At 43.1% G+C, this 13011-nt stretch overlaps 1 protein-coding gene across 1 annotated transcript; it reads right to left on the bottom strand.

The window, feature by feature from the left end:
* Window positions 1-667: 667 nt before the first annotated feature.
* LOC138998575 (zinc finger protein 211-like) lies at window positions 668-2053 on the bottom strand. The gene has a single exon (XM_070400721.1). It carries the CDS (start codon window positions 2051-2053, stop codon window positions 668-670), a length of 1386 nt encoding a protein of 461 aa, XP_070256822.1.
* Between the last annotated feature and the right edge of the window lie 10958 nt (window positions 2054-13011).

Below are 13011 nucleotides of genomic sequence, written 5' to 3'. Positions count from 1 at the left end.
TTGGGATAAACACAACATCTATTCATCTCTGCAGGCTGACATATCACATTTGTGTTTGCAAATCATCTGTGGCCGTGAATAAAACCAAAATTAAAGGTACAAATGTAAAAACACCTTTTAAAAAAGATCATAAACCAGAGCACAGGAGAGCAAGTGGTTTGCGGGTTGGTGACTAACAATCCCCCCAAATTTATCAAAGCATAATGTGAGTACCACTAGATCCCTGAAAGAGGTAGCACTTCTTAGGTGAGAACTGGTGCTCTGGATGAATCCTGGGTCAGGTCCATTTTCCAGTCATAGAGAAATGAATGAAGACACTGCCAAGAGCTTGGAGGAACCATAATTACTTCAAGCAGAAGCGAGAACACAGAATACAGTCCCCTGAGCAGCCACGGATGATGACCGATGTACACTCCTCAGGTGAGCCAGGTGTTAGAGGTGAAATCTCTTCAGCGACAAACAGACTGTGACATCACTTGGATCGTAGGTCTGGGCATATGAACAAGTACAATGCAGCTCCTTCAAGTCTCACTTGTACCTCAAATTTATGAGGAATCTAGCAGGGTGTACGTTCCCATAAAAGGGATTTACATTCATATAAAGGGTCCCATAGAGCCCCTTAAGGGTTCTTATAATAAGTGAGAAAAATAAAACATTCCCTGAACATTTATGGCTTTTCTCCAGTGTGAACTCTGTGGTGTTTAGTGAGGTGAGACCTTTGACTGAAGGACTTGCCACATTCACTACACTCATATGGCTTTTCTCCAGTGTGAACTCTGTGGTGTTTAGTGAGGGAATCCCTTTCACTGAAATGCTTCCCACATTCACTACACTCATATGGCTTTTCTCCAGTGTGAACACTGTGGTGTATAGTGAGGGCAGCCTTTTCACTGAAATGCTTCCCACATTCACTACACTTATATGGCTTTTCTCCAGTGTGAACTCTGTGGTGTATAGTGAGGTCAGACCTTCGACTGAAATGCTTCCCACATGCACTACACTCATATGGCTTTTCTCCAGTGTGAACTCTGTGGTGTATAGTGAGGTCAGACCTTCGACTGAAATGCTTCCCACATGCACTACACTCATATGGCTTTTCTCCAGTGTGAACTCTGTGGTGTATAGTGAGGTCAGACCTTCGACTGAAATGCTTCCCACATTCACTACACTTATATGGCTTTTCTCCAGTGTGAACTCTGTGGTGTCTAGTCAGGTCAGACCTTCGACTGAAATGCTTCCCACATGCACTACACTCATGTGGCTTTTCTCCAGTGTGAACTCTGTGGTGTCTAGTGAAGTCAGACCTTTGACTAAAGGACTTCCCACATTCACTACACTCATATGGCTTTTCTCCACGGTGAACTCTGTTGTGTTTAATGAGAGCAGTGCTTTCACTGAAGACCTTCCCACAATCAGTACACTCATAGGGCTTTCCTCTAGTGTGAACTCTCCTGTGTTGAAGGTGGTTGAAGATTCGTCTACACACTTTCCCACATTTATTATACTCATCAATCATATCTCCAGAGCAGAGACCTTTCTGATAAGCAACTTTCTGTTTCTGGCTGACAGCTGTTTTACATTCAACCCACTGGTGATGTCTTTTTCCACTGAAGAATTCCTGTGAAGTCTCATTGTTACTGTGTGGCTCCTCAGTGTTAAGAGTGGCCTGGTGCTGGAGCAGCCCTGAGATGGCTGGGGAATCTTCACCAACCTCCGTATTGGCTTCAGGCACCCCAGATAAGTAGAAGCAGCAACCTGTCACAAGCCAGGCACTCTCCATATCTTCTTTCCAGGGCTTCTCTCCACTGGCATCCTTCTGTTGCTGGTGAGGGTTTGCACTGAAACACAAGTCTCTCACACACGCATCACTTAAGAACACATTCTTCTCAAAGTAAACCACTTGTACCTCACTCAGGTGCAAAATATCTTTTAACACTGAGAAGCACGGCTTACACAGATGGGTCCTCTGGGTGGCTGCAGCTGTCCTGGAAGCCCTGACCTGAGAATCTCCTACAGATACACTGTGTTCAGAATAGGCCTCCACATCATCCATTTTTTGCCAATGACCTGAAAACACAGAAATGATGAGAAAATGAATGGTGACTCTGGTGACAGGGGGAAGTCCCATGATAAAAGTGTGTTGCACATACTACATTGGTTTCATGCAACTGGCTGAAAATAAAAGACCTATAGGATGGCTTAATAAGAGGCCCCTGTGAAGTTCTTGATTACTGAAGATCACAAAACAGTGGAGATTTCAACAGAAATAGAGCAAAAACATGGCGAGCACCACATGAAAGGTAAGTGGAATGTCCAGCTCATTCTGCTGCTAACAGCATTCAGTAGATCTTGTCTGCCTGTGACATAGACAAGCTGTGCAGAAGGTTGGTTCACTTTCCAAGTAAAATTCAATACATAAGTAGCTGGTGGTTGAGGGGTGTTTAAGCGTGTATGTGCTTCTCATAACACTTGCATAGGTCCATGCTGTAGAATACTGCAGAAAGCGATGTTCAGAGGAATAGGTGATGTAAAAATGACACAAAGGAGTAGATAGCCAAACTAAGAAGTCATTGATGAAATGATAAGTCAGCAAAGTGTCAAGTGTAGAAAAGGAAAGGTATAAATGAGGTGTGGCCACTGGAACCTGTACCAAACACTATTGGACAGAAGCAGGTTTCTGGTACAATCTGAACACCATCCTTATGTCATATCTCCCCCCAGTTGCCACTCAGCCCGACCAGGTATCCTCTAGGACCGTCCTGTACGTTCACTCTGGAAAAAACTGAGGTTCTCCCTGCTCCTCCTCCTCTAGAAATACGTACAAAATAAACATTTCAAGTATCAATGAAAGACAACAGAGGTGAGCAGCAATCACTTGCCCATAGCATTCGGTTTGCAATAATATTCACAGAATGTAATATTACAAACAACAATTGAAGGAGGGTCTTACAAGAACAGTCTCTGGGGCATGTACATAAAGACGATACCTGGCACAGGCATTCACCAAGGTCCTTATCTACAGGAATGGTGCAGAAGTGGAAGCCATTGATCTGGATATAGTCACCCTCCCGGGAAAGGAAGAGCAGGAGGGACCCATTAAGCTGTCTGTAAGACTGCTGACACCCACACACTTCCTGCAGTTTCTGAGGCAACTGGTGTTAGGGAGGCTTATGGAGTCTATTGCTCAGGGCTCTCTGCAGAGCTCAGCACTGGCAGCCACAGCCCATTCGACAAGACAGTGGGGGAAATGACCAGACCCCATGGTCTGGCTTTGAGAGAGAGAGAGAGAGAGTGCTAAGTCTTGAGAATAAATAAAGAGTGGGCATCACCTCAGGACACTAGGAGGGATGTGAAGGTCTTACCTATGAATGATACAAGTGCAAACACTTCCAGCAGCACATCACAATACAGAAGTCTCTGTGCCTCATCAAGGAGCCCCCACTCCTCTTGAGAGAAGGCAATGGCAACGTCCTCAAAGTTCATATCCTGTCATAATGGGGACAGTACATCCCATGATAAGATTCTCTCTTGAGATTCCAAGTTTGCCATACTCCCCACCCTGCACATCCATATGCTTCCCGTCTCCCCACATCAGAGAAGATAGCAGGCCTTGGTCCCATTAAAGTCAATCTCTCCTTATACTGATGCTGTGTCTTCTCACAACAATAACGGCAGATGAACAGATACAAGATACCTGTCTTCTGATCCTCAAATGTGAGTCACACTGCCCCCTTTTAATAACAGTGGGTGTTAGGCACACAGGGGAGGAAGAGATGCTGCACATAATGGGAATGTGATGGATTTGAAACTGGTATTGTCAGGCAATACACATGTTGTTCTCCAAATTGTGCCTCCAAGACACCAAACAACATGGTAATGCCCATTACACTTTTGACTCCAATCCCAGTTTGTTGAGGCCATCACTTTGTATTACCTACTACCCATAGTTCTTTGATCCACACTTGTCTCACAGCTTCGTTCTCAAAGGCACAACTTGACTGGTAACACAAATAAGCCATGACAAGGACAGGGTGTTTTGTAATCAGCTTCTTTCTTAAAACTCTAGTTCATCACCTCTGTAATACATTTCTCTCTCACCATTCTCTCTTCTCCTTTTCCCATCCTGGTGGGAATTTTCAAGTGCAAGTGAGACTGATGTCTTCTATCTCGTTCTTATTGTTCACTGGGTCAGCCCTCAATAAGAAATGGCAGGTGGGCACATATATGGCACCTAAGCTCTGGACCTGGCATGTAGCACCACAGCAACCCATATTGTTAGGAATTATCCTAAAATTCCCTATTATCTTATCATAAATACACCATCAGAAATGGACTCCCCGAAAAAATGATGGAGAGCAGCAAGAAGGTAGGGCGGGTTTGTGAGAGAGTGAGGGAGCGATAGAGGAGTGTGTGGACGTGTGTGGTGTGTGTGAGTGAGAGCTAGGGACAGCTAGATCCTACAGGTCTTTCAAGGGGATGCCAAACAGGGTTCTCTTAGACGGCAAAACCTGCTGCCACCACAAACACTCCAGGGAGCCCCCAGCACAGAGACTGCACCATCTTGAAGAACAGAACTGCTTGAGACTAGGATCCTAGCCTCGCTATTACCCAATCGGATCTCAGTGGCAAACAAGGAGACCACAGCCACTCAGGTAAAAGATCTGTGACCACAGCTGCAGGCCCACGGACACCAAGACCCCAGGCACCGAGGCCGCAGATTCCTGTGAGTTACAGAGCCAATCCTCCTCCCTACCATTGCAACAGCAGAGGCATAGGAACTGCCAGACCCTCTCTGCTCAAACAGACCTCTTGCCCACACACAGCAGTGGAAGCCCTACCTGAATCTGGGCCTGGGTGTGTGGACACAGGAAGTTAGTTTCCCGTGACCAGAATCCGTGCCCAAACAGGGAGGCTGTACTGAATTTGAGCCTAGGGGCGCAGATTCGGGAAATTTGTTTTCTGCAACCAGACCGTGCGCCCCAACAGGCAGGCTGTGCTGAATTTGAGCCTTGGTGTGAGATCTTGGGGAGTTTGTTTTCCGCAACCAGATCCCACACCCACACAGGGAGACAGCGCTGAATCTGAGCCTGGGGGCATGAACTCAGGGACCTTGTTTCCCACAACGAGACCCTGCACCCAACCAGGGAGGCAGAGCTGAATCTAAGCCTGGGGGCGCAAACTCTGGGAGTTTGTTTGCGGTGATCAGACCCTGTGCCCACAGGGAGGCAGTGCTGACTGTGAGCCTGGGTGACGGACACGGGGAGTTTGTTTCTTGTAGTGCACACTCACGTGACCAGACCCCAGGTCCACACTGAGGGGCAGTGCACACACGGAAGGCTTCTTTCCACAGGGCAGGAGTGCACCTTCTGTTGAAACAGTGCGACTGTAACTCGGTCCCCCAAGCAGACCGGGGACCCTGATTTTCCATGCAAGAGGCAGCACCAGTGACTTGAATCTGTTTCTCATTGCACGCACCTGGGATCCCTGATTCCCAGTGCATTCACACTAAGAGCCAGTAACTCCAATTCATGGCACATGCCCAAACAGGGACCCTGATTCTCGGCTCGAGACACACCAAGCAACAAAGACTCTGATACTCGATTAGCGGTGAGGACACAGGAGGTCTCTGAATCCTGACATGCACTAGGGGACTTTGATTTTTGGCACATGCCAGCGGTCCCTACTTCTAGGTGCACACATGAGGCCACATTAAGTGCCTGTGAATGTGATCCTGGGAGAGCGCGGCTCCCCAACCCAAGGTAGCCACACATCTTGGAGTCAGAGCTCTTCAGTGACACTTGCGGGGTGCGAAGCTCCCACTACACATGGCTCCCACTACACATGGCCCCTTACTTGACATTTGAACCTTCTGGTGATAGAATGGAGAGACAATGAAACAATTCCCAGAGGAAAGAAAAAGATCGCCAAGAAAGGAAATAAGTAAAACAGAAGCATGCAACATGACAAAAAAAAATATAGAGTAATGGTCATAGAGTTCATTCACCTGATGGATGAGAAAATCAATAACCTATGCAAAAATCAGGAAGAAATGAAAAGTGATATAGCCACAATCAAAAACACTATGGGAGGTTGCAACAGTAGACTAGAAGAAGCAGAGGACCGAATTACTGAATTACAAAAAAGTACAGAAACAAGCCCAATCTGAACAGCAACTGGAGAAAAAATTCAAAAGCAGGAGGAGAGCCTAAGGGAGCTTTGGGACAACACAAAACGAAGTAACATACATGTAATAGGGCTGCCAGAAGGACAAGAAGAGCAGCAAGGATTAGAAAAATCTATTTGAAGAAATAATGACAGAAACCTTCCCTGATATGGGGAAGAAAAAAGTTACACAAGTACAGAGAGTCCCAAGCAAGATGAATCTCAAAAGACCCACACCAAGACAAGTCATAATCACAATGGCAAATGTTAGTGACAAAGAGAGACTCTTAAAGGCTGTAAGGGAGAGACAGAGAGTTACCTACAAAGGATCCCCCATCAGTTATCAAAAGATTTCTCAACAGAAACACATCAAGCTAGAAGGGAATGGAAGGAGGTATACAAAGTGATGGAAAGCAAAGGACTGAATCCAAGAATACTCTATCCAGCAAGACTATCAATCAAAATTAAAGGGGAAATCAGGAGCTTCACAGACAAAAAAAGGCTAAGGGACTTTATCACTACCAAGCCAGCAATGCAACAACTGCTAAAGGGAATGCTGCAAAAAGAAGAAATGAAAAGGTAAGCAGGAACAACAGGCACACAAAAATAAAAATGGCTACAAACAAGTACCTTTCAATAATAACTTTAAATGCAAATGGACTAAATGCTTCAATCAAAATACATCGAGTGGCTGAATGGATAAAAAAACATGACCATAAATATGTTGTCTACAAGAGATCCAGCTGAAACCGGTGTGGCTCAGTGGATAGAGCGTCGGCCTGGGGACTGAAATGTCCCAGGTTCGGTTCCGGTCAGAGGCATGTGCCTTGGTTGTGGGCGCATCCCCAGTGGGGGGTGTGCAGGAGGCAGCTGATCAATGTTTCTCTCTCGTTGATGTTTCTGACTCTCTATCCCTCTCCTTTCCTCTCTGTACAAAAATCAATAAAATATATATATATAAAAAAAGAGAGAGATCCACCTCAAAACAAGGGACTCACACAGGATGAAAGTGAAGATTTGGAAAAATATCCTTCAGGCAAATGAAAATGAAAAAAAAAAAATCTGGGGTAGCAATACTTATATCTGACAAAATAGACTTCAAAGTGAAGGCCATAACAAGAGATAAAAAGGCCACTTCTTAATACTAAAGGGATTGATACAACAAGAGGATATAACCCTGATAAACATATATGCACCCAACGCAAGAGCACCTAAATGCGTTAAAAAAAACAAAAAAAAAAACTCCTGGAAGATATCAAGGGAGAGATAGACAACAATACAATCATAGTAGGGGACTTTAATACACCACGGACATCACTGGATAAATCCTCTAGACCAGTGGTTCTCAACCTTATGATCCTCTAAATACATTTCCTCATGTTGTGACCCAACCATAAAATTATTTTCATTGCTACTTCCTAAGTGTAATGTTGCTACTGTTATGAATCGTAATGTAAATATCTGATATGCAGGATGGTCTTAGGCAAACCCTGTGAAAGGGTCGTTCGATGGAAAAAGGGGTCACGACCCACAGGTTGAGAAACACAGCTCTAGGCAAAAAAAATCAGCAAAGAAATAGCAATCCTAAATGACTCACTAGAACAGATGGACTTAATTGACATCTTGAGAACATTTCACCCCAAAGCCATGGAATATACATTTTTCTCAAGTGCACATGGGACATTTTTAAAAATAGACCACATATTGGGTCACAAGCAAAGTCTTCCCAAATTCAAGAAGATTGAAATCATAACAAGCATCTTCTCAGATCACAATGGTATAATATTAGAAATAAATACTATAAAAACAATCCAAAAACTCAAACACTTGGAACCTGAAAAGCATGCTATTAAACAATGATTGGGTTACAAATGAGATCAAAGAAGAAATTAAAAACAGCCTGCAAAATAATGACAATAAAAACACAACAATCCAAAATCTATGGGACGCAATGAAAGCAGTCCTCAGAGGGAAGTTTATAGCTTTACAGGCCTACCTCAAAAAATAATAAAAAATGGTAGTAAATCATCTAACTCAACATCTCAGAGAATTAGAAAGAGAGCAACAAGAAAAGCCCAGAGTGAGCAGAAGAAAGGAGATAATAAAGATCAGAGCAGAAATAAATGACATAAAGACCAAAAAAAAAAAAAAAATTACAAAAGATCAATGAAACCAAGATCTGGTTCTTTGAAAGGATAAACAAGATCGATGAACCTCTAGCCAGGCTCCCCAAGAAGCAAAGAGAGTGGACCCAAATAAACAAAATCAGAAATGAAAGAGGTGAAATAACCACAGACTCCACAGAAATACAAAGCATTGTTAAAAATACTATGAACAACTCTATTCCAACAAACTAGACAACCTGGAGGAAATGGATATATTCCTAGAAAAATACAACCTTCCAAAATTCAATCAGGAAGATTCTAAAAATCTCAATAGGCTGATAACTATGGAAGAAATTGAAGCAGTCATCAAAAAGCTCCCAGCAAACAAAAGCCCGGGGCCAGACGGCTTCACAGGGGAGTTTTACCAAACATTCAAGGAAGAACTAAAACCTATCCTCCTCAGACTATTCCAAAAAATTCAAGAGGAAGGAACACTTCCAAGCTTGTTCTATGAAGCCAGCATCACCCTAATACCAAAACCAGATAAAGACAACACAATGAAAGAGATGTGTAGGCCAATATCCTTCATGGATATTGATTCTAAAATACTCAACAAAATTCTAGCAAGTCAGATCCAGCAGTACATCAGAAAGATTATACGCCATGATCAAATAGGATTTATCCCAGGGATGCAAGGATGGTACAATATCTGCAAATCAATAAACGTGATACATCACATAAACAAATTGAGAGATAAAAATCACAGTCATATCAACTGAAGCAGAAAAAGCATTTCATAAAATCCAACACCCTTTCTTGATAAAAACTCGCAGCAAGGTGGGAATAGAAGGATCATACCTCAACATAATAAAAGCCATATATGACAAACCCACAGCCAACATCATACTCAATGGACAAAAACTAAAACCATTTCCCCTAAGAACAGAAACAAGACGGGGATGCCCACTCTCACCACTCCTGTTCGACCTACTACTGGAAGTATTAGCCATTGCAATCAGACAAGAAGAAGAAATAAAAGGCATCCAAATTGGAAAAGAAGAAGTAAAACTGTCCCTTTTTGCAGATGACATGATACCGTACAAAGGAAACCCTAAAGACTCCATCAAAAAATTATTAGACTTAATAAATAAATTTAGCAATGTAGCAGGATGCAAAATTAACACCAAGAAATCTATGGCATTTCTATACACCAATAGTGAACTTACAGAGAGACTAAAAAAGCAATCCCATTTCCCATTGCACCAACAAAATTAAGATATCTAGGAACAAACTTTACTAATTAGGTAAAAGAACTATATGTGGAAAACTACAGGACAGTGAAAAAAGACATAGAGGAAGACATGAAAAGATGGAAGAACATACCTTGATCATGGATTGGTAGAATCAACATCATCAAAATGTCCATACTAACCAAAACAATCTATAGATTCAATGCAATCCCCATTAAAATACCATTGGCATGTTTAACAGACATAGACCGAACTTTCCAAAAATTCATCTGGAATAAAAAAAAAAAGACCTCGAATAGCTGCAGCAATCCTGAGAAAGAAGAACAAAGTAGGTGGGATCTCAATACCAGATATCAAGCTGTATTACAAAGCCATTGTTCTCAAAACAGCCTGGTACTGACTCAAGAACAGACATACAGATCAATGGAATAGAATAGAGAATCCAGAAATTGACCCAAACCACTATGCCCAATTAATATTCGACAAAGGAGGCATGAACATACACTGGAATCAAGACAGTCTCTTCAATACATGATGTTGGGAAAATTGGACAGATAACATGCAAAAAAATGAAACTAGACCACCATCTTACACCATACACAAAAATAAACTCAAAATGGATAAAGGACTTAAACATAAGATGGGAAACCATAAAAATACTAGAGGAATCCACAGGCTGCAAAATCTAAGACATATGCCAAAGGAATTTATTCACTGAGACTGCTCCTAGGGCAGTGATGGCGAACCTATGACATGCATGTCAGAGGTGACACGCAAACTCATTTTTTTGGTTCATTTTTCTTTGTTAAATGACATTTAAATATATAAAATAAGTATCAAAAATATGAAACTTTGTTTTACTATGGTTGCAAATATCAAAAATTTTCTATATGTATAAGTCAGGGTTTTTCAAAATGCTCACATGCCGAGCTCAAAAGGTTCGCCATCACTGTCCTAGGGCAATGGAAACTAAAGAGAAAATAAACAAATGGGACTACATCAAAATAAAAACCTTTTGCACAGCAAAGGAAACCATCAAAAAAACAACAAGAATGCCCACTGCATAGGAGAACATATTTGCCAATATTATCACCAAGAAGGCTTTAATCTCCAACATTTACAGGGAACTCATATAACTTAACAAAAGGAACATAAACAATCCAATAAAAAAAAAATGGGCAATGGACCTAAATAGATACTTTCCGAAAGAAGACAGAAGGAAGGCCAAGAGACATGAAAACATGCTCAAAGTCACTAATTACCAGAGAGATGCAAATCAAAACCACAATGCAGTACCGTCTTACACCTGTCAGAATGGCTATCATCAACAAATCAACAAACAATAGTGTTGGCGAGGATGCGGAGAAAAAGGAACCCTCATGCCCTGTTGGTGGGAATGCAGACTGCTGCAGCCACTGTGGATAACAGTATGAAGTTTTCTCAAAAAAACTAAAATGGAACTCCCATTTGACCCAGTGATCCCACTTTTAGGAATATATCCCAAGAAGCTAGAAACACCAATCAGAAAGGATATATGCACCCCTATGTTCATAGTGGCAAAATTCACCATAGCTAAGATTTGGAAACAGCCTAAGGGCCCATCAGTAGATGGATTAAAAAACTGTGGTACATCTACACAATGGAATACTAAACTGCGATAAAAATGAAGGAATTCTTACCATTTCCAACAGCATGGGTGGAATTGGAGAGCATAATGCTAAGTGAAATAAGTGAGTCAGAGAAAGATAAATATCACATGATCTCACTCATTTATAGAATATAATGAACAACATAAACCAATGAACAAAAACAGATCCAGATACAGAAAAGCATCGATCATACTGTCTAACCTCAGAGGGAAGGTAGGGGAGGGTGGGGGTAAGGAGGAGAGATCAACCAAAGGACTTGTATGCATGCATATAAGCCTAACCAATGCAAACCGACAACAGGTGGGTGAGAGCATCAGTGTGTGGTGGGGTGGGGGGGGGGGGCAGTAATGGGGAGATAAGGACACATATATTATACCTTAATCAATAAAGAACTTAAAAAAAAAGAAATGGACTCCCTTTTCGTTCACTCGTCTGTCAATGTTAGTGCCTGGACGCTTTGTTTTTAGTCCCAGGGACCACAATGATGTCATCATCCCCTGTGGGTGATTGTGCAGCTCAGCCCGGGTTCCCCACCTGCCACACTGACATAGATGGCACCTCCCACATTGTTCTCTGGGTCACTGTATGCTCTGCCCTCAAGAGAACCTTGGCTGCTTGTCATCACAGATCCCTAGGCTGGGCTGTGTTCACATGTCTGTGGATTGACTAGGTGATTAAAACAGAGATATTGATTTTAGAGTGAGAGAAATAGGGATATATATATCCTATCTAATAATAGACAAACATGGTAATTAACCGTAGCTCTGACACGCTTCCCATTGGCTAATCAGGGTAATATGCAAATTAACGGCCAACTAAGATGGCGGTTAATCGCCTACAAAGATGGCAGTTAATTTGCATACTCGCAATGATGGGAGGTGAAAGGGGAAGGATGGAAGACCATGATCAGAAACCCAGGCACAGGCAAGAGCCAGGGAGCAGGGCAAAGGTCGGCCCTGGAGGCTACCTTTGCCCTGCCACCAGCAGGTGATCAGAGAAGCCTGGGGAGTGGGGCTGGGAAGCAGACACAATAGCAACCATGACCGCAGAAGCTGGGTGCTGGGGGTCACGGAAGCAGCCTCCATCAGCATCCCCAGACTCGGCTTCCCTGCCCCGCACCCGGCTTCTGCGATCGGTGACCATAGAAACCGGGTGCAGGGGCTATCACAGAAGCCAGGTGTGGGTAAGGGAAACAGCCTCCACAGCTTCCCCGACCGTGGCTTCCCTGCCCTACACCTGGCTTCTGCGATTGGTGATGCCTATTTTTGCATGACACATAACTGACTGCCCTCCCTGGAAGCACAGAAGAAGACGAAGAAGCCCCCAGAAGTAGAAGCCACCCACCTTTGATCCAAGCGCCAGCGCCTGGGGCTGGCTGCAGCCCAGGAGATGGGTAAGGTACCAGCCAGAGGTCCCAGGCTGCAGCCACCCAGAGAAGCTGCCAGCCACGTGGTCCACGGGGCCAGCGCCTGTGGCCAGGGAAAAAAGTTCCCTCTTCTCCTACTGTAGTCATTACTTCAATATTCCCCTTTGAATTTCTTTCCTGTGCTGCAACCCAACTCCACTTTTCATTGGAAGGATACAGAACAGAGAGAGCAGTGTTAAAAGCTTACATTTTTAAGCTGGTAAGGTTGGTACTTAAACATATAAATGGAAAACTAGAGTCCTTAAGGTAACAAAGGCTACAAAGGACAGGGACAGTGCATGACCTATTATATCCAGCAATCCATATGGGGACTGAAAACTTTGCAATGATGACAATTACTGAAGATATGAATCAACTACTATAGTTGACAGGGACAATTCTTCCATCTTTGAAAATATCTACATAAAATCTGTTTAAAT

This window comes from Myotis yumanensis, unplaced genomic scaffold (genome assembly GCF_028538775.1).
Source record: "Myotis yumanensis isolate MYYU_CA2020_CCGP unplaced genomic scaffold, mMyoYum1.0.hap1 SCAF_20, whole genome shotgun sequence".
Lineage (NCBI taxonomy): Eukaryota > Metazoa > Chordata > Mammalia > Chiroptera > Vespertilionidae > Myotis > Myotis yumanensis.
Note: the sequence above shows the minus strand (reverse complement) of the source record. Positions and strands in the feature narration are given on the sequence as shown.

Bases quoted from the DNA above. Each gene is read 5' to 3' on its own strand.
- LOC138998575 (XM_070400721.1), bottom strand. From the start codon at position 2,053: ATGGATGATGTGGAGGCCTATTCTGAACACAGTGTATCTGTAGGAGAT.